This window comes from Scyliorhinus canicula, chromosome 6 (genome assembly GCF_902713615.1).
Source record: "Scyliorhinus canicula chromosome 6, sScyCan1.1, whole genome shotgun sequence".
Taxonomy (NCBI): Eukaryota; Metazoa; Chordata; class Chondrichthyes; order Carcharhiniformes; family Scyliorhinidae; genus Scyliorhinus; species Scyliorhinus canicula.
The window spans coordinates 8,522,381-8,545,878 of record NC_052151.1 but is presented as its reverse complement, the minus strand read 5'-3'; the positions used below and the strand labels follow the sequence as shown (position 1 = coordinate 8,545,878).

Below are 23,498 nucleotides of genomic sequence, written 5' to 3'. Positions count from 1 at the left end.
GCTCGCAGCGGTTCCTTGTTCCGAGCCCTTGGTTGTGGTACTTTGTAGCTCTGTTCCTTTTCTGGCCTCTTTTGTCCCTTTGTCCCTACCTTTCCCCTCCCTGGTCTCTCACTCCCTGTGTGCCCCCCCCCTGGTCTCTCCCTCTACCCTCCTCCCCCGTATACCCCTCCGTTGCCCCTCTATCCCCTATTCCTGTCCCCATTTTCTCTCCCGACTTTGATGGGTGATCCCCCCCCTCCCCTGCCTGGCGCCTTCCCCCCTGTTGGGGGTGCGCTGCGGCATCTGCTTTGTTGCGTGCCCCCGGCGCTAGCTTTCCTGCTAGTACGGTGGCTCCCCTCTCGGAGGTTGTTGTCTCGCCTCTCCTCTACCTGGCCTCTACGGTTTTCTGCCCGCTCTTCCCCCATCCTACCCGTTGGCGTGTCGTTGCTCCTTGTCAGGGGTCCCTCGTACCTACCCAACCTGGTGTTTTTCCAGCTCGTGCTCCTCGACAAACCTATTCGCCTCAGCAGGGGCTGTAAAGAAATATTCCTTGTTTTGGTATGTGACCCAGAGTTTCGCTGGGTACAGCATACCAAAACGCACTTTGCTCCTGTAGAGAGCTGCTTTCGCTCTGTTAAACTCAGCCCGTTTTTTAGATATATCCATTCCAAGATCTTCATAAATTTGGATGGTGTGCCCTTCCCATTTGCAGGCTCTATTTTCCTTGGCCCAGCGCAGGATTGTCTCCCTATCCCGGTATCGGTGCAGTTTGGCTATGACTGCTCTCGGTTGTTCCCCTGCCTTGGGCTTCGGGCGCAGCGACCGATGTGCTCTGTCCAAATCCGGTGGGGTGGGGAAAGCGTTCCTCCCCACTAAGTTGCCCAGCATCGCAGCCACGTATGCTGTGGGGTTTCTACCCTCGGTCCCCTCTGGCAGGCCCACTATCCTAACATTTTGCCGTCTCAAGCTGTTTTCCTGGTCGTCTACCCTGCCCTTCAGGCTCCCCTGTGTTGTGCCCAGTCTCGCCACTTCCCTCTCCAGGGCCGTGACCCGGTCGCTCATGTCTGTCGCTGCTTTCTCCAGCTCTTTAATGGTTGCCTCATGGGCTTCCAGTTTCTCCCCTTGAGCTTCCAGTTTCTTCCCTTGGGCATCCATTTTCTCCTCCAATCTGGTCAGAACCTGCTGCACCCCTGACAGGGCCCTGGCCACTGCTGCCTGTACTGCGGCTTCTGCGTCTGCTTTCCCCTCTGCCTTGATTGCCTGCAGCTGCTCCCTCACCACCTTATTAAAGGCTTCCTTCCAATTCCAGCCCCCCTCTAGCCCCGGGGGAGAGGGCACCTGTCTGTCCGGCTCTTTTTGATGCGGCGATACATCCGTCCCGCCGCTTCGTGTGCTAATCCGCTCGCCTGAGCTGGCTTGCCCTTTGTCCCGTCTGCTTCTGGTGCCCCCTTTCCCTTGGCTCCCTTCTGGCATTTTTTTCTCCCCCTTCCCTTTCATCTTTTCTTCTCCCCTTGTTTTTCTTTTCCCCCTTTCTCCGCACCCTATTTTTATTTTATTTATTTGTTTATTAATTATTTTCTCCCCCCCCTTTTATGTAACTCCTCTCAGGTGGGCTTACTTTGATGGGAGTGGGTGTAAAAAGAGAGAAAATAATATATATATCCCTCCCCCTTTCTCTTTAACAGTTTTCTTTTTAAAATAAAATTCCTCTTCTTTTTTCCCCCCTTCCTCTCTCCTCACTCACGCAAGAGGGAGAGAGAGGATTTTGTCCAGTCCTTTGTCCTTGGGGGGGGGGGTGGAGATGCTGCTCAGGGACCGCGCTGGGGGGGGGGGAGGGGGGTGTGGAGACTCCGCTCCGGCCCTTGGGGGGGGGGCACCGCTCCTGCCTTCACCGCTGGGCCGCTCCTGCTGCCGCCGCTGCCGAGGATCCTCCGATGACCGGTTTGTTGGGGGGGGGGGGGGGGGGTGTTTGGGTGCACGTCCTTTTCCTTCCCTTCCCTGTTCTCCGCCGCTACGGGAGCCCCTCTCCTTGCAACCGTTCCGCTTGCTGACCGGAAGTGTTCTCCAAGACCATAGATTAGTTGATCTCTGATGAGTGAGTTTGTTAAATCACCGTAGTTGCAGCCTTGTGCTAGCAAGCGTAGATCTGTTACAAAGTGGGAGATAGTCTCCTCGTTTTTTTGGAATCTGTTACGCAGGGTGAATCTTTCAATGATTTCATTGGATTGAGATTTACAGTGTTCATCAAATTTTGCGACTATCACTTGATACTTGGTTTTATCTTCAGTATCAGCATATGTGAAAGAGTTATAAATGTCTACCGCCTGCTGGCCAGCCGATCTGAGTAAAAGTCCAATTTTTCTGTCATCGGTGGCTGCATGTAAGTCCCGAGCTGACAAGTATATCTCAAACTGCTGTTTAAAAAATTTCCAGTTGTAATTTAAATTACCTGTAGTTCTCATTGTCCCTGGAAGTAGCGTGTGATCCACTGTTTCAGAAGGTCGTCTGGAGTCGAGAGGCTGCGAAGTCTTCCACAGTCGGGCGGCCTGCCTGTTGCTTTTGCTGGTAGCGCTGGTTCCTTCTGTTCAAAGAAGCCACTCCTGTACCATGTTATGTTTCTTGAAAGAATGCTCGAAGTCGTTCAGAAGTTGAAGGATGGTTTATTGTGCTCCACAATAAATTGCTTCATTGGCTTTTACTTACAGAATTGCACTTGTGAATATACTGCTTTTCTATGCTCTGCAACTAGGCCCAAAGACTAGCAGCCCTGAGCTCAAACTTCCGGCCAGTCCTGCCTCCTTGACTCTCCAGTCCAAGTGAGTGAGGGCGGGCCTTTGGCATCCTTCTTATATATCCCCACGCTGCCCCTGGTGGTACTTCCATTTCCCATCAGCCCCTTCTGTACACACTCAAGCAAGGATCACTACAGGTCTCACCACTCACCCAAAGATGTGCAGGGGATGTGGATTGGCCACGCTAAATTGCCACTTAATTGGGGGGAAAAAATGATTGGGTACTCAAAATTAATTTTTTAAAACTCATTTACAGTGAAGATGGGTGACTTAATGGGTGATTCTCCGATCCCCCGCCGGGTCGGAGAATTGCCGGGGGTCGGCGGGAATCCCGCCCCCGCCGGCTACCGAATTCTCCGGCCCCCATAAAAATCACTCAGATGCAAATCGTGCCACCCACCTCGGAGAATGGCGAGGACCGGCACAACGCTATGGGACCTGGGGCCGTCCGAATTCTCCTGGCCGGATGTGCCGAAGTCCCATTAAACCACCTATTTAACGGCGTCAACTAGTTGTGATACTAGTTGTGGGACCGGCCAGCGTGGAGGTAGGTCTCGGCGTGGGGTGGACACAGAAGTGTCAGCGCGGCCGCAGTTGGTGGGGATGAGGGTGTGTGTGTGTGTGGAGTGGGAGTGGGTGTGGAGTGGGGGGTTATGCGGAATTTGTGGGTTGGTGTAGAGTTGGGGAGGGTGTGTGGAGTGGGGCGGTCTGTGGAGTGGGGTGTGTGTGTGTGTGTGGAGTGTGGGTGTGTGGAGTGGGGGATGTGTGGAGCGGGGTGTGTGTGTGTTTCTGTATGTGAGTGGAGTGGGGCTGTGTGGAGTGGGGGGTGTGTGTGGAGTGGGGGGTGTGAGGTGGGGGCTGTGGAGTGGGAGGGGGTGTGTGTCGAGTGGGGGGTGTGTATGTGGAGTGGGGGTGTGTGGAGTGGGGGATGTGTGGAGTGGCGGGGTGTGTATGTGGAGTGGGTGTGTGTGTGTGGAGTGGGTGTGTGTGTGTGGAGTGGGTGTGTGTGTGTGTGGAGTGGGGGGGTGTGTGTGGAGTGGGGCGTGTGAGGTGGGGGGGTGTGGAGTGGGAGGGAGTGTGTGTCGAGTGGGGGGTGTGTATGTGGAGTGGGGGTGTGTGGAGTCGGGGATGTGTGGAGTGGCGGGGTGTGTATGTGGAGTGGGTTTGTGTGTGTGGAGTGGGGGTGTGTGGAGTGGGGGTGTGTGTGTGGAGTGGGGGGTATGAGGTGGGGGGCGTGTGGAGTGGGAGGGGGTGTGTGTGGAGTGGGGGGCTGTGTATGTGGAGTGGAGTAGGGGGGTTTGTGGAGTGGGAGGTTCTGTGGAGTGGGTGTGTGTGTGTGGAGTAGGGGGTGTGAATGAAAATCGCTTATTGTCACGAGTAGGCTTCAAATGAAGTTACTGTGAAAAGCCCCTAGTCGCCACATTCCGGCGCCTATTCGGGGAGGCTGTTACGGGAATCGAACCGTGCTGCTGGCCTGCTTGGACTGCTTTCAAAGCCAGTGATTTAGCCCTGTGCTAAACAGCCCCGGGGGGTGAGTGGAGTGGGGGTTGGGGCGGAATTCTCCGCAACAGCCGACGCCGTTGTGAAACCCGGAGTGTTTCACGACGGAATCGAAGGCTACTCCTCGCCCCCATTCTCCCCCTCCTCCGGGGGGCTAAGAGCGGCGTTTCATGGAACTCGGCCGCCGGGCCTTGACGCTGGCGCAAAGGCGGCGCGCCGATAATGACACGGCCGGCGGCGCCTTAGTGACGTCAGCCGCACATGCGCAGGTTGCCGTCTTCCCCTCCATTGCCCCGCAAGACGTGGCGGCTTGATCTTGCGGGGCGGCAGAGGGGAAAGAGTGCATCTCTTGGAGACGCCGGCCCGACGATCGGTGGGCACCGATCGCGGGCCAGTCCCCTCCCGAGCACATCCGTGGTGCTCGATCCCCTCTCCGCCCCCCACAGGCCCCAAACTCACCTTTCGCGCTATGTTCACGCCAACAGCGACCAGGTGTGGTTGCCGCCGGCGTGAACAGGTTGAGAATGGCAGGCCGCTCGGCCCATCTGGGCTGGAGATTCACGGGTCGCCGTGAAAAAGGCAACCCACGATTCTCCGAGCGGCGTGTCGCAAAACGCGACACGCCAGTTGTGATGGCTGGCGCCGGCCACCGCGGAGGTAGGTCTCGGCGTGGGGTGGACACAGAAGTGTCAGTGCAGCCGCAGTTGGTGGGGATGAGTGGATGTGTGTGGAGTGGACAGAGTGTGGAGTGGGGGGGCGGGTCTGTGGAGTGGGGGGTGTGTGGAGTGGAGGGTGTGTGGAGTAGGGGGGTGGAGTAGGGGGTGTATGGAGTGGGGGGGTGAGGAGTGGGAGGGTGCGTTGAGTAGGGGGGTGGAGTGGCGGTGTATGGTGTGGGGGGGTGTGAGGAGTGGGAGGGAGCGTGGAGTAGGGGGGTGGAGTAGGGGGTGTATGGAGTGGGAGTGTGTGTGTGGAGTGTAGGGGATGTGGAGTGGGGGGGAGTGTGTGAGGGAGGGTGGAGGGGGAGGTGGAGAGGGGAGACCGAGTACCAGTGAGGGGGTGGGGGTGGGGGTGGGTGCCAGGGAGGAGACGGCAATTGCCGGGGAGGAGGGGGCGCGATTGCTGGGGGGGGGGGGGGGGGGGGGGAGTGCCGGGGAGGAGGGGGGATGAGTGCCAAGGAGGGAGGGGTGGGTGAGTGCCGGGGAGAAGACGGCGAGTGCCGGGGGAGAGGGAGAATGCCGGGGAGAGGGGCAGGGGTGTCGAGTGCCGGGGTGGATGGGTGGACGCGTGCAGGGGGGGAGGAGAGGGCAAGTGCCGGGGAGGAGGGGGGGGGGGGCAAGTGCCGGGGAGGAGGAGGGGGGGGGCAAGTGCCGGGGAGGAGGAGGGGGGGCAAGTGCCGGGGAGGAGGAGGGGGGGCAAGTGCCGGGGAGGAGGAGGGGTGCCAGTGCTTGGGAAGGGGGAGGGGGGAGGTGAGTTCCGTGGAGGAGAGGGTGAGTGCCGGGTCAGAGGGGGTGGCGAGTGCTGGGGGGGGGGGGCAAGTGCCGGGGAGGAGAGGGCATGGGCAAAAGAACAAAGAACAAAGAAACGTAGAGCACAGGAACAGGCCCTTCGGCCCTCCAAGCCTGTGCCGATCATGCTGCCCGTCTAAACTAAAATCTTCCAGACTTCCTGGGTCCGTATCCCTCTATTTCCATCCTATTCATGTCAAAGTGTCCCTTAAACGTTACTATCGTTCCTGCTTCCACCACCTCCTCCGGCAGCAAGTTCCAGGCAGCCACTACCTCTGTGTAAAAAAAACTTGCCTCGTACATCTCCTCTAAACCTTGCCCCTCGCATCTTAAACCTATGCCCACTAGTAATTGACCCCTCTACCCTGGGAAAAAGCCTCTGACTATCCAGAGGGTGCCGGGGAGGAGAGGGTCAGTGCAGGGGGTGGGGGTGGGGGGGGGGGGGGTGAGTGCTGGGGAGGAGGGAGCGAGTGCCGGGGAGGAGAAGGCAAGTACCAGGGAGGAGAGGACGAGTGCCGGGGAGGAGTGGGTTTGGGGACGTTGCCCGCCTGGCCAGGTGCCAACTTCCAACAGTCGCGACCATGCAGCTCATGGCACCTGGCTGCGGGGGTGGGGGGGAGGGGGCACGAGCAATGATGAAATGTCGTCTATCCACCCCCACCACCCCCACCCCCCCCCCACCCCCTAGCCCCTGCAGGCTGTTATGTTTGGTGATCATCCAGTAATGTTGGCCGCCTTGTCGGGAGCCGCACTTCTACACGTTGCCCTGGGGGAGCAGGAGCAAGAGCTGCCATGGAGGCGGCAGAGGCTGCCGCAGAGGAGCGTGCTGCAGGGAGGCAGGTGGCAGGTGCCCAGGCTAGCAGGCCGCATGCACGACAAGACGAGGAGGAGGAGGAGGTGGTGGTGCCACGGTGACAGAGATGCCTGATGAGGTCCCGTGTGTACCGGCCCCGCTCGTCGTAACAGGACCTCATGGACCAGTCATGCAGGAGGAAACTCCGGATGAGCCGGGAAATCGTCGACGATATCTGCCACCTGATGGCACACCTGGCACCACGTGGCACTGGGGTAGGCACCCTCTCCCCATGGCCGTCAAGGTTACGGTGGCCCTGAACCCTTATGCCGCAGGGTCATTCCAGCCGCCGAGTGGGGACCTGTCCAGCATCGCATAGAACAGTGCATGAATGAGGTCATTCGGCCCATTGAGTCTGCACTGACCCACTGAAGCCCTCTCTTCCACCCTATCCCCGTAACCCAATAACCCCTCCTTTGGTCACTAAGGGCAATTTATCATGGCCAATCCACCTAACCTGCACGTCTTTGGACTGTGGGAGGAAACCGGAGCAACCGGAGGAAGCCCACGGAGAAACGGGGAGAACGTGCAGACTCCGTACAGTGACCCAGCGGGGAATCGAACCTGGGACCCTGGCGCTATGAAGCCACACTGCTCATTACTTGGGGCTGGTTTAGCACACTGGGCTAAATCACTGGCTTTTAAAGCAGACCAAGGCAAGCCAGCAGCACGGTTCGATTCCCGTACCAGCCTCCCCGAACAGGCGCCGGAATATGGCGACTAGGGTCTTTTAACAGTAACTTCATTGAAGCCTACTGGTGACAATAAGCGATTTTCATTTCATTTTCATTTTTCATTTCACTTGTGCTACCGTGCTGCCCAGGTATCAGTGCACCGGTGCATCCGTGCAGTGACAGATGCCATCTGTGCCATTGTGGACCGTTACATCCAGTTCTCTGTGGACCGGGCCAGCCAGGATGCCTGGCAGCGGGCTTCACTGCCATGGCCAGGATGCCCATCATAGAATTTACAGTGCAGAAGGAGGCCATTCAGCCCATCGAGTCTGCACCGGCTCTTGGAAAGAGCACCCTACCCAATGTCAACACCTCCACCCTACCCCCATAAACCAGTAACCCCACCCAACACTAAGGGCAATTTATCACAGCCAATCCACTTGACCTGCACATCTTTGGACTGTGGGAGGAAACCGGAGCACCCAGAGGAAACCCACGCACACGGGAAGGATGTGCAGACTCTGCACAGACAGTGACCCAAGCCGGAATCGAACCTGGGACCCTGGAGCTGTGAAGCAATTGTGCTATCCCCAATGCTACCGTGCTGCCTATGATCCAGGGGGAAATCGATGAGATGCACGTCGCCGTGCGGCCACCTGCGGATAACAGGGCCGTGTTCACAAATAGGAAGGAGACCTATTCCATGAACATTCAGATGGTCCGCATGATGATCCTGCACGTCTGCACCCGGCACCCGGGCAGTGTACATGACTCATTCGTATTGGCGCAATCTTTCAACCCCACCATGTTCGAGGGACGCCATCCCCGGCTGAGGGGTTGGTTGCTGGGTGACAGGGGTTACCCGTTGAGGTCGTGGCTGATGATGCCTATAACGATGCCCATGCAGCGACCAGGGATGTGATAGAGACGTGCTTTGGGCTGCTGAAGATGCGTTTCAGGTGCCTGGACCGCTCTGGAGGGGTCCTCCAGTAACCGTCAGACAGGGTCGGCCGCATCGTTGTGGTCTGCTGCGTCCTGCACAACATAGCCCAGCAGAGGGGCGATGTGCCGCAGGCAGAGGAAGGGTAAGTGGAGGAGCAGCAAGACGAGGGCAATGGTCAGGACAGACGGGCTGGACATGGACAGGAGGCTGCCCACTGTTACCGGCTGGGCCAGCAGACACAGGACAGGCTGATCGCCGCCCGGTTCATGGGCTGGGGCGTGGGAATCGCCATGTAGGAGCACAGACTACACACCACGGCACCAGCCGACCACTCTCACCCCACCCACCCACCACCAACCACCCACACCCCACCAACCATCCTCACCCCACCCACCACGCCTACCCTCACCCCACCCGCATGAAATGAAATGAAATGAAAATCGCTTATTGTCACGAGTAGGCTTCAATGAAGTTACTGTGAAAAGCCCCTAGTCGCCACATTCCGGCGCCTGTCCGGGGAGGCTGGTATGGGAATCGAACCGTGCTGCTGGCCTGCTTGGTCTGCTTTAAAAGCCAGCGATTTAGCTGAGTGAGCTAAACCAGCCCTCCACATGCATACCACGCCTCCATTGCACATCCACCTGAGGCACAACGGGTCGGGCTCACACGGTCGCCGGTGGAAGCGTGTCTATTGCAGTCCATGGAAGATGATGACGACCCGCTCTGCGATGAGCTCTGGGCTCTACATCGTTGGACAATACCTGACCCATGGTCACAGTACCACCCTCCACCCGGACCGTCCCTGCAGCGCACGGTCCTGTCGTCTACCTGGGGGGTGGCGAGGGCGACCCGGGGGGAGTGTGGGGGGGCGCACTCACCTGAGGCCGGCGTTCTATCACCCCTCACACACACACATTGGCGCTAACCTCACACTACACCCCATTGGACAGAGCACAAAGGCAGCTTCTGTAGGTGTGAAAGTGATTTTAATAACAAACAGTCTATACACATACCCTAGCCCCTATAACCAATCTATGCCCTGCGCCCATGCCAACTTACTCAGTGTCTAATTGTTTGGCCTTACGGGGCCCTTTGACTACGTCTAGGTGGTTCCCCAGACGGTGCAGCAGAACTGGAGGTGGAATCCTGTGATTCCTGCTCTGTGACTCGGGACCCCTTTGACGGCCGGTTCCTGGGGCGGACCGGCCTAGATATGCTAGGCTGCGGCTCGGGCAACTGGGATGGCGAGCTGCCAGCCTGTCCTGCCCGTTGCCCACCAAATGCATCTGGGACGGAAGATGCGGGTGGGGGGGGGGGGGGGGGGGGGGTGGATTCGAGGTGTTGCAGTGTTCCGGGACCTCCCCTACAGGGGGACCCGGAATGGGCCCCAGCACCTCCTCCTCCCTCGGGGTGCCCGATGGCCCTCGGGCCTCTACACGGGTCGGGGATGTGAAAGGACTGACCATCCGACGCTCCCCTGAAACCTGGCGCTGCCAGTCCTAGAGGCCCGCCATGGTATCGGCAAGGGTCTGCAAGTTTGCAGGCATGGAGCTCGGGGAGTTGGCCATCCCTGTCTGTGTCTGGGTGACGCCGGCCAACACCTGGGCAATGGCGCCAATGTCTCAGCTATGACCTGCTGAGACTGGGCCACTGCCTGCAGAGACTGGGCCATTGCCTGCTGAGACTGGACCATTGCCTGCTGAGACTGGGCCATGACGTTGAGCGCCTCTGCAATCTGCTGCTGGCTGTGGCTCATGGCTTCCTGTGACAGGGCAGCCATATCCTTAGCCACAGACGCCGCCTGCACGGAAAGCTTTGCATACTGCTCCCCATGTCTGACACCGTCACCCCCATTGCCTCCACCGCGGATGCCACCCTTGCGGTTTTGGCTGGGTGGCACGTATGACCGTCACCACTCCCTGCTCCTGCACACGGGTGGACTCCTCTGCCTTCATCTGCAGGTGCCGCAAGCTGGCTGTCATTCCCTTTGATCGTCCCTTGGTCCGTGACTGCATCAGGTTTATGGGTGGGTGTGGTAACTCCAGGAACCTGGGACCCGGCTGGGTAACAGATAGTTGCCTGCGCCGGTCTGCCCTGCGACTACCTGGCCCCTCGGCTGCTCCTGCCTCCACCAACTGTACCGGGACGGCTGTGTTGCACGCACCAGATAGTTTACCAGATGCCTCTACGCTAAAGTGCCCAACCGAGGTGAGTGTCTCTGCGATGCTGGAGGGTGCAGGAGATGAGCGCTGGTGTAGGTTCTGACCCAAGGTCCATGGTCCCCTGGAGTGGTGGTTCTTGTCGATCCGTCCCCTGTGCGCCAGTGTCCTGTGCGTCAGTGTCCTGTGCGTCAGTGTCCTGGGTAGGTGTGTCCTGGGTAAGTGTTTCCTGGGTCGGCTGCGACGGGGCCTGTTCCTGTGGCTGCCCCCCTCGTCGCTGGATCTGGCCCGCCGGCGTTGCCGGACTCGCACAAGGTGGGGGTGTCGTCTCCCTGGTGCTCCGGGTCTGTCCCAGGCTCGTGGCCGCCCTGGATCGTCCTGGGGGCGGTTGGCATCCGCGGGGACGGGTGCGTCGATATTTGGTCCTGCAATACACAATACAGCAGCCTGGTTAGACACACAGACGGAGATCAGGGGCAAGGGGGATATGGGCATAAAGGGGATATGGGGAAATGGGGGATTTGGGGAAGGGGATAAGGAGGAAGGGGATATGGGGGAAGGGGGATATGGGCATAAGGGGGATATGGGGGAAATGGGGGATATGGGGGAAGGGGGCTTTGGGGGATTTGGGGAAGGGGATTTGGGGAAGGGGGATAAGGAACAAGGGGGATATGGGGAAGGGGATATAGAGGAATATGGGGATGGGGATATGGGGGAAGAGGAATATGGGGATATGGGAGAAGGGGGATATGGGGAAAGGGGAATATGGGAGAAGGGAGATGTGGGGGTTAAGGGGGATATGGGGGAAGGGGATATGGGGGAAAGGGGATATCGGGGAAATGGGATATGTGGGATATGGGTGAAAGGGGATATTGGGGTAAGGGGGTTATGGGGAAGGGGATATGGGGGATGTCATGTGAGAGAACCGTTGAAAGCCAGTTTTGAGGAAAAGAGCTTGGGTGTGTCTGTGTTTGCAATTAGCTAGATCTGCTGTGATCTCTGCCATGAAAGACTATCTCTGAATCATTTGGGTGATTTAAACTCATAATAGCAATGTCTTTAACCTGATGTGTTTCTGTTTAAAGGTGTTAAGTCTTTTGGAAGTTTGAAGGAATATTTTGAGGGATTATTTAGTGTTGTATTATTTTAGGGGTTATCTTTGAAGTAAGGGGTGTTAAGAGATCCAATGTTTATTTTAAAAAGTTAAGTTGAATTCAAGGAATAAACATTGTTTTGTGTTTAAAAACCCACGTGTCCATTATTGTAATACCACACCTGGAGACCAAGCCGTGTGCTTCAAAACCAACAATACGTTAAAGGGAAAGGTTGGTTGAACTCTATGATACATTTTGGGGTTCTGAAAATGCCGCTCCCATAATTGGGAGCTCGTCCGGGATAAAAGTCTATTTATTGGATTGGCTTTTGTGAACTTAAAGAAAGTGAAGGATTGTTGCTTTTCTGGTGTGGTATTTTAAGTTTAAGTGGGGGGTGTGTTGTGAACAATGGCTCTTTCATAGGCTCAGATGTTTTTACGGGTGGAGAATGTCACACGCAGTACCTTACGGACAGAGACTAAAAGCAGACTGTTAGATTTGGCAAAAACATTGCAGTTAAAATTACCTGACAAAATGCGAAAAGATGAGGTAATTATGGTGGTGATTAAGCATTTAAAGTTGCCTGAGATAGAGTCTGACTCATTGGAAATGGCAAAAATTCAGTTGCAAATTAAACAAATGGAACATGGGTAAGAATTAAAGCTGCTTGAATCCGAAAGAGAGAGAGAGAGAGAGAGAGAGGAAAAAGAAAGAGAGAGAGAGGAAAAAGAAAGAGAGAGAGAGAGAGAGGGGGGGGGGGGATAGTAACGGAGAGAGAAGAACTGTGCAGAGTCTGCACATCCTCCCCGTGTGTGCATGGGTTTCCTCCGGGTGCTCCGGTTTCCTCCCACAGTCCAAAGATGTGCAGGTTAGGTGGATTGGCCATGATAAATTGCCCTGATTGTCCAAAATTGCCCTTAGTGTTGGGTGGGGTTACTGGGTTATGGGGATATGGTGGAGGTGTTGACCTTGGGTAGGGTGCTCTTTCCAAGAGCCGGTGCAGACTCGATGGGCCGAATGGCTTCCTTCTGCACTGTAAATTCTATGAAATAAGAAAGGAGAAAAGAATAGCCCGAGCAGAACAAAAGAAAAAGAAAGGGAGATACAGATAAGGGAAAAAGATAAAGAGAGGGAGTTTGAACTTCAGAAAATGGCCATGAAACATCAAAGTCATTTAAAATTGGCAGACATAAAGGGAAACGTACAGTTGGATGATAGTGATGAGGATAATGAGAAGGAGCGTCATAGTCGAAGGCTTGGTGGAATCTACCTTACCCGCAAATGCTCGCATTCCAAGCATTGTCTGGCATCTTTGACTTTGTCGATATATATGTTTCTGGAACATATCTCTTCATTCACCTGAGGAAGAGCAGTGCTCTGGAAGCTAGTGTTTGAAACAAACCTGTTGGACTTTAACCTGGCGTTGTAAGACTTCTTACTGTGCTCACCCCAGTCCAACGCCGGCATCTCCACATCGTAATTTTCTTTGTTCTTGTTCTTTGAATTATGTGGTTAAAAACACCAGATAGAAGGAAGACTCACTGAGTGTGTTATGTGAATATGCTTTAAAAGTACTTTGAAAGGGAAGGAGAGAAAAAGGAAGTTTTAATGATTCCAACTCAAAGTGACTAACCAACTCCAGATGACTGTCAATTTGATATACCTCAAATTAAATTGGAAAATGAGGATGTTCTTAAAAATTGGGATTAATTGTTAAGTTACCTTCCAGAGGAAAAAGAACTGACCTGAAAGAGTTATTGCTATTACATGGGCAAGTTTGTGGAGATAAATTGGGAAGTACTAAAATGGCTATACATGATGTAGATGTGGGAAATGCTGTTCCTATCAAACAACATCCATACAGACTTAATCCTTTAAAATTGGCACAATTTTGAGGTCTACAGGTCAACAGAGAGATTGAGAGTATGCTGAAAATGGCATAATTGAAGTGGGTTGCAGCCAATTGTGCTGACCCATAGTGATGGTACCTAAACCAGACGGTACCCAATGGTTGTGTGTGGACTATCGAAAGGTGAATGCAATTACAAGAACGGACTCTTACCCTATCCCATGTTTGAAGGATTGCATTGAGAAAGTGGGACAATCTACTTTTATTTCCAACTTCCAGATGTGGAACGAACATTTAAAACATTGTTTGGAATTCTTCGATCGACTTCACGAGGCGGGTTTGGTGATGAACCTAGCCGAAAGTGAATTTGGAGAAGCCCAAATCACTTTCCTTGAGGAGTTTCCGGCACCCTCAAGACAAAGGGAAATAATGCGATTTCTTAGCATGAGTGGATTTGATCGAGCCTTTGTGCAAAGGTTTTGTGGCGTGATTACTCCACTGAAGAAAAGTCAAAAATTTCAGTGGACAGCGGACTTTCACCAGGCATGCGACTGCCTGAAAGCTGTGATAACCAATGCTCCTATATTGGAGAATTGGAAGGGATTCTGTGATCTGAACTGAAGTATCTAACTTTAAAGAAAATTGCCGAGGCATAGAGGAATGGACGGATCGTGCATTGACTTTCTTGTTCAAAGAGATTGTCAATCGAGAAGGATTTCGGTTGGAGGAAGAAGAAAAGGAAAGATGGACTTTTTTATTATGACTGTTTGCGTGTGTTGTTTTTTTTGTGAAACGAAAAAGTATATTTACTGTGTACATTTCTTAGTGGATGGTGCAAAAGTGAAAAATGAAACCATTTTGAAGTTGATGGTTTATTTTTTTTCTTGGGCAGAGGTCTCATGTGAGAGTACCTTTAAGAAATAGATATTTAAGCAATGTACCTTTAAGAAATGGTGCAGCTCATATTACTGAAGTGATGTCAGAGGGTGGGGTTCGCTGAGTTGAACTCACTTCTGCTTTTTGGGAGTTTTAGTTTTAGTTTGAGACAGCAGTTAAAAAGTGCATGGCTGGTTTGCTGTGAGCTGTTTTAAAGGAAAAGCCAGTTTTGAGGAAAAGAGCTTGGGTGCGTCTGTGTTTGCAGCTCGCTGGATCTGCCGTGATCTCTGTCATGAAAGACTATCTCTGAATCTTTTGGGTGATTTAAACTCATAATAGTAATGTCTTTAACCTGATGTGTTTCTGTTTAAAGGTGTTAAATCTTTTGGAGGTTTGAAGGAACATTTTGAGGGATTATTTAGTGTTGTATTATTTTCGGGGTTATCTTTGAAGTAAGGGGTGTTAAGATTTCCAATGTTTATTTAAAAAGGTTAAGTTGAATTTATGGAATAAACACTGTTTTGTGTTTAAAAACCCATGTGTCCATAATTGTAATACCAAACATGGAGACCAAGCCGTGTGCTTCAAAACCAACAATACGTTAAAGGGAGAGGTTGGTTGAACTCCATGATACATTTTGGGGTTCTGAAAACGCCACTCCCATAAAAGGGAAGGGGGATAGGGGAGATATGGGGGAGGGGGGATATGGGAGATATGGGGGCAGGTGGATATGGGGGATATGGGGGTTTTGGGGCAAGGGGATATGGGGGAAGGGGGATATGGGGGAAGGGGGATATAGGGGATATGGGGACATGGGGAAGGGGGATATGGGGAGGGGATATGGGGAAGGGGGAAATGGGGCAAGTGGGAAATGAGGGATATAGAGAAGGTGGAATTGGGAAAATGGGGATATGGGGGAAGGGGGTTATGGGGGTATGAGGGAAGGGGGATATGGTGGAATGGGGATATGGGGGAAGGGGATATGGGTGATATGGGGAAGGGATTATGGGGAAAGGGATATGGAGAAGGGGATGTGGGGGATATGGGGAAGGGGGATATGGGGGAAGAGGAATATGGGGATATAGGGGACATGAGGGAAGGGGGATATGGGGAAGGGGGATATGGGGAAGGGAGATATGGGGGATACGGGGGAATGAGATATGGGCAAGTGAGATACGGAGGATATGTGGGAAGGGGATATGGGGATATGGGCAAGGGAGATATGGGGATATGGGGAAGGGGGATATGGGGAATATGGGGGAAGGGGGATATGAGGGAAGGTGGATATGGGGGACATGGTGGAAGGGGGATATGGGGGAGGGGATATGGGGATATGGTGGACATGGGGAAGGGGACATGGGGGAAGGGGGATATGGGGAGGGGATATGGGGATATAGTGAAGGGGATATGGGGCAAGTGGGAAATGAGGGATATGGGGGAAGGTGGAATTGGGAAAATGTGGATATGGGGGAAGGGTGGTATGGGGGTATGAGGGAAGGGGGATATGGTGGAATGGGGATATGGAGAAGGGGGATATGGGTGATATGGGGAAGGGGGATATGGGGAAGGGGGATATGGGGAAGGGGATGTGAGGGATATGGGGGAAGGGGATATGGGGGAAGGGGAATATGGCCGATATAGGGGACATGGGGAATATGGGGAAGGGGGATATGGGGAAGGGGATATGGGCGTATGGGGGAATGGGGTATGGGCAAGTGAGATATGGGGGATATGGGGAAGGGGGATATGGGCAAGGGAGATATGGGGAAGGGGATATGGGGAATATGGGGAGGGGGATATGTGGCAAGGCGGATATGGGGATATGGTGGACATGGGGGAAGGGGGATATGGGGGACATGGGGGAAGGGGGATATGGGGGAGGGATATGGGGGATATGGGGAAGGGGATATAGGGGATATGGGGACATGGGGAAGGGGGATATGGGGGAGGGAATATGAGGATATGGGGGACATGGGGGAAGGGGACATAGGGGATATGAGGGACATGGGGAAGGGGGATATGGGGAGGGGATATGGGGATATGGGGAAGGGGGATATGGAGGAAATGGGAAATGAGGGATATGGGGGAAGGTGGAATTGGGAAAATGGGGATATGGGGGAAGGGTGATATGTGGGTATGAGGGAAGGGGGACATGATGGAATGGGGATATGGGGGAAGAGGGATATGGGTGATATGGGGGAAGGGGGATATGGGGAAGGGGATATGGGGAAGGGGATGTGGGGATATGGGGGAAGGGGATATGGGGGAAGGGGTATATGGGGGATATAGGGGACATGATGGAAGTGGGAGATGGGGAAGGTGGATATGGGCGAGATGGGGAAGGGATATGGGGACATGGGGAAGGGGATATGGGGGATATGGGGGAGGGTATATTTGCAAGGGAGATATGGGGGAAGGGGGATATGGGGGAAGAGGGATATGGGGGATATTGGGGAAGGGAGATATAGGGGATATGGTGGAAGGGGAAAATGGGGATATGGGGAAGGGGATCTGGGGAAAGGGGGATATGGGGGAAGAGGAAAAGGGGGGCAGGCCATGGAGGGTCTCACTTGGTGGTGCACCCCTGACCTCTGCATCCACAATCTTCCGGTCCTCGGATCCGCCTGTGAGTTCCAGGGCCCTCTCCTCATGGATGGTGAGTGGTCGCAGTTCAGGTTGACCCCCTCCGGTCCTCTCACGCTCCCGGTTGTTGTGTGCGCGCTTCTCCTGTGGGGGCGGGTGGGTGGCAGGGATAAAGGGCAACAGTGTTAGGCTGACATATACATGCGGACCAGCGGTTGTGTTTCAGAGGTTCGCAACCCATCCTACCACTGCAGCCTGCATAGGTGGGTGCAGCCATGTCAGTTGCACCTAGGGCTGTGCCGCACATCGGAGGTGGGAAGGGGGTTACTCACCCTGGCTGCCCTGACTAGGTCATTGACCTCCTTGTGGCAGTGGACGTTTGTCCTTGTTGTGGCAGGCACAGCGCTGACGGCCTCTGCCACCTCCCTCCACAGGAGCCGGCTGGTGTGACCCTCCGGCCGTGTCCAGGGTACAGGGCTTCTCTCCTCTGCTCCACTGCATCCAGGAGCGCCTCGATGTCCCACTCCTGGAATCTCGGCACTGCGTGGCGGCTGGCCATTTTGACTGGTCTTGGCCCGGGGGGGGGGGGGGGGGGGGTGCATCTTTTGTGGTGACGCCGTCGGAGAATTTGCAACGTTTTGAGGGGCCCAAAGCCGGAGTGATTTGCGCCGTTTTTGGCGCTGGGATCGGGCCATCGCGCCGATTATCGGTGAATCTCGCCCAATATTCCTGCACTTAGGGCCAATGCACATTGGAATTTCACAGGCTGTGCAGTCTGTTTCATTTTCTTCTCTACTAAGTTTTCGTTTTCTCATCATTGAATTGTATGAAGTTCAGAGAGGCGTTAACAGGGTAAATGTTGCGATACTGTTTCCTTGTCACTGGAGAGTCCAGAACTAGGGGTCACTGTCTTGGCATAAGGTGTTAGTCATTTAGCCCATCGAGTCTGCACTGGCTCTCCCATCCTACCCATGTTCGCTCCTCTGTCCACCCCACCCTATCCCGCACAGGGGCAGCACGGTAGCACATTGGTTTGCACTGTTGCTTCACAACGCCAGAGACCTGGGTTTCATTCCCAGCTTGGGTCACTGTCTGTGCAGTCTGCATGTTTTTCCCGTGCCTGCATGGGTTTCCTCAGGTGATCCAGTTTCCTCCCACAAGTCCCGAAAGACATGCTGTTAGGTGAATTGGACATTCTGAATTCTCCCTCTGTGACCCGAACAGGCGCTGGAATGTGGCAACAAGGGGATTTCACAGTAACTTCATTGCAGTGTTAATGTAAGCCTACTTGTCACAATAAAGATTATTATTATAGTGGCAGTGTTAATGTACTTGTGACAATAAAAATATTATTACTATGAGGTAAAGCACATCCGGACTTCCCCATAACACCATTCCTCAAACAGTCTGGCTGAACGAGCAGTGCAGATGTTCAAGAAGGGCATGAGGAAACAGGTCACAGGATCCGTGGAGACGAGTTTGGCGCTTTTCTTGTTCAGTCACTGTACCACACCACACGTTACAACCGGAGTGACACCAGCGGAACTGCTGATGGGCCAAAGGCTGCGAATCCGCCTTAGTCTAATGTTCCTCAATATTAGCAGGAAAGTGGAACGGAGACAGGATCTCCAGAGACAGAACCGAAGCAGAAAGACGCAGGGCACATGTTTTTGACACAATATACGTCTAAAAGTTCAGAGTCGGTACCTGGTGGACACCAGGTAGGATTGACTGGACTGGCATCTTACAGGGCAAAAACACGGGAGAAGATGGTGTGGACAACCTCCAGAGTAGGATGCCACCATCAGGACTAACGGTAGCACAGTGGTTAGCACTGTTGTTTCATAGCGCCAGGGTCCCAGGTTCGATTCCCACTTGGGGCACTGTCTGTGCAGAGTCCACACGTTGTCCCCATGTCTGCGTGGGTGAATTGAACATTCTGAGTTCTCCCTCTGTGACCCGAACAGCTGCGGAATATGGTGACTAGGGGATTTTCACAGTACTTTCATTGCAGTGTTAATGTATGCCTACTTGTGACAATAAAGATTATATATTGATGAGCCGTCTTTTAGTCCCACCTGCCCTGAACAAACGGTTTGTGGATATTCCCCCCTAGGGGCCCTGACACTGAGATGTGAAAGGTGGAGGATTCGGAGTTCGACATGGAGACTCAGAAATCCACAATTTTGGATGATGGCCTTGCCAGGGAATGGTCGCCGACGGCGCCGCTCAGACAATTGGCTCGATAATGATGATCCCCAGCATGCTATACCCCCCGGACCCAGCCCCGAAATGGCTGGAGGAACAACTGTGGGTAAAGTGAAGAAGGCATCCCCTTCCACCCTCCATGACAAGCGATTAGCAGACTTTAGGGGGGATAGGATGTTATAGCCCCTACGGGGCCCACCGGGACGACCTCCCCTGGGTGGAATACAAACTCCACCACTGAAGGGCAGAGGGCCAACAGTGGGGCTCGTTAATATCCCAAGTTAAAAACCGGCCCAGAAGGGAGCCGGCATCTTTGGATGGCACCAACTGGGATGAGGGGGGAGCGGTATCTACTGCTGTACTTTCTCACTGTGAGTAGGAAATAAACTACTAGAATTTACCTTTTAATAATAGTATTAATCTTCATTAGTGTCACAATTTCAAGACTCATCATTGATTAACATAGTGTTCAACCCTCCGAACACTGATATCTTTATCTTGCAAATGAATAATGCCTGTGCTGTAATTTGTTGCCTGTACCTGTTACTGAGTAGAGAGCTCAGGATCATTAAACTATCCTCCATCATCATTATAATTTCTGCTGTTTCGAGTCCTTTTAGCAATAGTTCACCTCGACTCTTAAATGGAGAGAAACTCAGCGTCTGACTGGTCCAGGTTTGCATCACTTGATTTAATTTTGCTTCAATGTCCTTCTCTTTCACAGATGATATGCAGATATCCTAAAAAAAGATGAACATTACCGTCAGTCATAATCTTTTACAGTAATAGAAACATAGAAACTAGGAGCAGGATTAGGTCATTTGGCCCTTCGAGCCTACACCGCCATTCATCCTGATCTTGGCTGATTCTCGATCTCAATACTATATTCACGCTTTTCCTGCCTCACCACTTTCATTATCCGGTGTACAAGAACACCTAGATCCCTTTGTACACTGACACTTCTCAATATATCACGATTTAAATAATACTCTTCCTTTCTGCTTTTCACACCAAAGTATACAACCTTTCATTTAGTCACATTGCACGGCATCTGCCATGTGTTTACCCACTCACTCAACTTTTCTAAATCATCCTCTTTGCATCCTCCTCACAACTCACAATTCTGCACAATTTTATGTCATCAGAAAACTTGGAAATGTTACAGTTAGTTCCCTCATCCAGTCATTTTTGTACATCCGTTGAGGTCCAAGCATGAAACCCTCCGTAAACCTCTCAAAAAAGGTCCCATTTATTCTCATTATCTGTTTTCTGTCTATCAACCAATTCACAATCCATTTTCCACCCATAGAAATGATCCATAGAAATATTACAGTGCAGAAGGAGGCCATTTGGTACATTGATTCTGTACCGACACCCTGAAAGAGCATTCTACCGAGGCCTACCCCTCCACCCTATTCCCGTAACCCCACCTAATTTGCACATCTTTGGACACTAAGGAACAATTTAGCATGGCCAACCCACCGAACCACACTGTTTATAAATATCTAGCTATGATTGACAGCTTTTGGACTACATCAAAGGCAATTAAGTACTTTCTGCAGAGAAAAAGAGAGCATTTAACTGGCTTTGATGTGGCACAAGAACTGCCAACCATAGCTAGATGTCTGTAAACATTATGGTTAGTTTCACAACAGGCTACTAGAAATCCACTCAGGCAAGAGGAAACAATCCAGACAGCTGGCTCTTTGTGCAAGCTTTCAATCACAGCCTAGTAAAATCAATTCCACACAGTGATAATAATGAAAGCATTACAGATCAAAGGTTTTAGGGATTTAAACCAGCTGATGTGGTGTTCCATTTCTAAGGTTACAAGTGTTATTTTCTCTGTGTGAGCCAGCAGGTGAATGCACAGGTGAGTTTTAAAACAGTGATTTTATTTTACTCTCTATACCTGGACTCTCTCTAGTTCTCAGGCAGGGGTCTCCCTTACGGGGCACTTCAGGGTAGAGGTCTCTGTAATGGGGGACTTCCATGCAGTGTTCTCTGTAATGGAGCGGCCACCAGGCAGGGGTCTCTGGAAAGGGAAGGATCTCAGGCAGGGGTCGCTGTAATGGGGGGCTTCCAGGCAAGGGTCTCTCGAATGGGGGATTTCCAGGCAGGATTCTGTGTAATGGAGGAGTTCCATAATGGGGAGACTTCCAAGAAGGGGTCTATCTCATGTAGGGATCTCCATTTTGGTGGGATCTCTCTCATGGGGGTATCTGGTAGGGGTCTCTCTTATGAGGGTCTCGGGTAAGGGTCTCTCTTATGGGGGCCCAGCCGTGGGATCTCGCTATCATGCTGCCCACTCAATATGCCGGCCTGATATCAGAATTTGTGATGGAATTTCTTGCAATTCCCGCCATCCATAAATTTGAATGGCAAAGGATAATGACTCACATCTGATTTGCCCTCACAGCGGGAGTGCAAATTAGAGGCGATTCATCTCCAATGGGTGAACACAGGGCAAAATTCTCCATTTGGGAGGCTAAGTGTTGACGCTGGGACTGAATTCCGTGCGATTTCCTGTTCCCATCGGGGCACTATTTTGTGGAGCAATTCAGAATATGCTAATGGAAAGGGCAGCACGGTGGCGCAGTGGGTTAGCCCTGCTGCCTCACGGCGCCGAGGTCCCAGGTTCGATCCCGGCTCTGGGTCACTGTCCATGTGGTGTTTGCACATTCTCCCCGTGTTTGCGTGGGTTTCGCCCCCACAACCCAAAGATGTGCAGGGCAGGTGGATTGGCCACGCTAAATTGCCCCTTAATTGGAAAAAAATGAATTGGGTACTCTAAATTTATTTAAAAAAGAATATGCTAATGGATCAGCACTCGTCCACGTGAATCTGCAGCAATTCTCATTCTTGCATCAGATTTGCTGGGGCCTGAATTGGTCCTGGAGAGCTTGATAAGCTGGAGCTGCTTATTAGCACTCCATTCCCCACACACCCTTATTCCAGCCAAGAAGATGGTTCAGAGGAGAGCGGTCCCAAGACTGAGATTGAACTTGATCGAATGTTGAATGTGGTGGGGTGGAGAAGCAGGACACCCTCTGCGTCAGAGTGGGCAGCAGACTCCAGCCTGCAATCGTCAGCCGGGCCTGGGTGGAGGTGGCCGAGGCAGTCAGTGCTGTCAACCACGGGAACGCAGTGTCGGAAGGTGAATAAACTCCTTCGGGCAGGTCGGGTGATATCTCTGATCCTCTGGTATCACTCCTCTCCCTCACCCCTCACTTCACATCCCCACTCCCATAGAGGCCAATCAAAACCCACCAACCTGCCTTCATCTCCCTCACATCCTACCCTGCACCAAACCCCAACACCTGTATTGTCCTCTTTGGCCAGGTGCCTTGCTCACACATGCCACCAGCTAAAGACCCTCCCATGTAACCCACCTTCATGCGTCTCACCATGTCCTGTATGCATCCCCTAGGAAAGGCAGCCCAGACAGAAGAGAGCAGGAGAAGACAGAAGGAGGTGTCCCGGACCTCGGTGCTGTCAACTCTGCCAAGCAGAGGACGATGGTGTTAGCCGGGGAGGTGCAAGAGAGGGTTATCTCTGCGGCGGAGGTTGGCATGTGACAACCAAGTGAGCTTCCAATGTAAAGTAATATCCCAATATCCCTGGGTCAGTCATAGAGCGACATCATCAAGGTAGTGAGGGACATTACTCATTTGTTGATTTACCATTTGTCAATGTACTTGATTATTCTTTTATCTACTATGGAGGTAATATGTACGTTCCCTTGGCCTCAGAAAAATCCTTTTCACTTTACTTCGGTACATGTGACAATAAATATCAATCAATGAATCAATCAAAGTGGCACAGTCTCAGTTCTCCGTGGCTGAGAGCATCAAGACCCTGGTTCAGACGAGGCTGAATCTCCAGGACTGGTAGTGTGGTGATGGTGGAGCCTCCAGAGCTCACTCTGGTCTGACCTTCATCCCATGGAGTAGCCCAGGGCCCATGGAGCACCCGCGGGAGGAGGAAGTGAAGGGGCCCATGCCAGTGCCTCCTGTAACAAAGCCTCCTGCTTGGCAGAGTTGACAGCACCGAGGTCCGGGACACCTCCTTCTGTCTTCTCCTACTCTCTTCTGTTCTGGGCTGCCTTTCCTAGGGGATGCATACAGGACATGGTGAGACGCATGAAGGCGGGTTACACGGGAGGGTCTTTAGCTGGTGGCATGTGTGAGTAAGGCACCTGGCCAAAGAGGACAATACAGGTGTTGGGGTCTGGTGTTCTGAAACAGCTCAATGCTTCTGCATCCCCCCACTTGACACTGGCGCATCTGATGGGCAGCGGGTAGAACGGGGTGGCACCTTGTCCCTGTGACATGTGAAAGTCGGCCGTGCCCATCCAGATCCAGAGGACGGCCGCCAAAGGCATCTCAGGTCAGAGGATGGGATATCCAATAGGCCGCCTCCACATCTGATGTGCTGTCTGGGGTCACACCTAGAAGGGGCGGTCGGCCACATCAGATGAGAG

General features: G+C 53.1%; 1 protein-coding gene across 1 annotated transcript in view; it reads right to left on the bottom strand.

Annotated features, from left to right (window-relative positions):
• LOC119966923 (dynein heavy chain 8, axonemal-like) overlaps positions 1 to 23,498 on the bottom strand; it is a 1,786,259-nt gene that overhangs the window by 869,065 nt on the left and 893,696 nt on the right. The window contains exon 36 of the mRNA XM_038798881.1: positions 19,556 to 19,755. Coding sequence (XP_038654809.1) covers positions 19,556 to 19,755 — 200 coding nt within the window. The remainder of the gene's footprint in view (positions 1 to 19,555; positions 19,756 to 23,498) is intronic.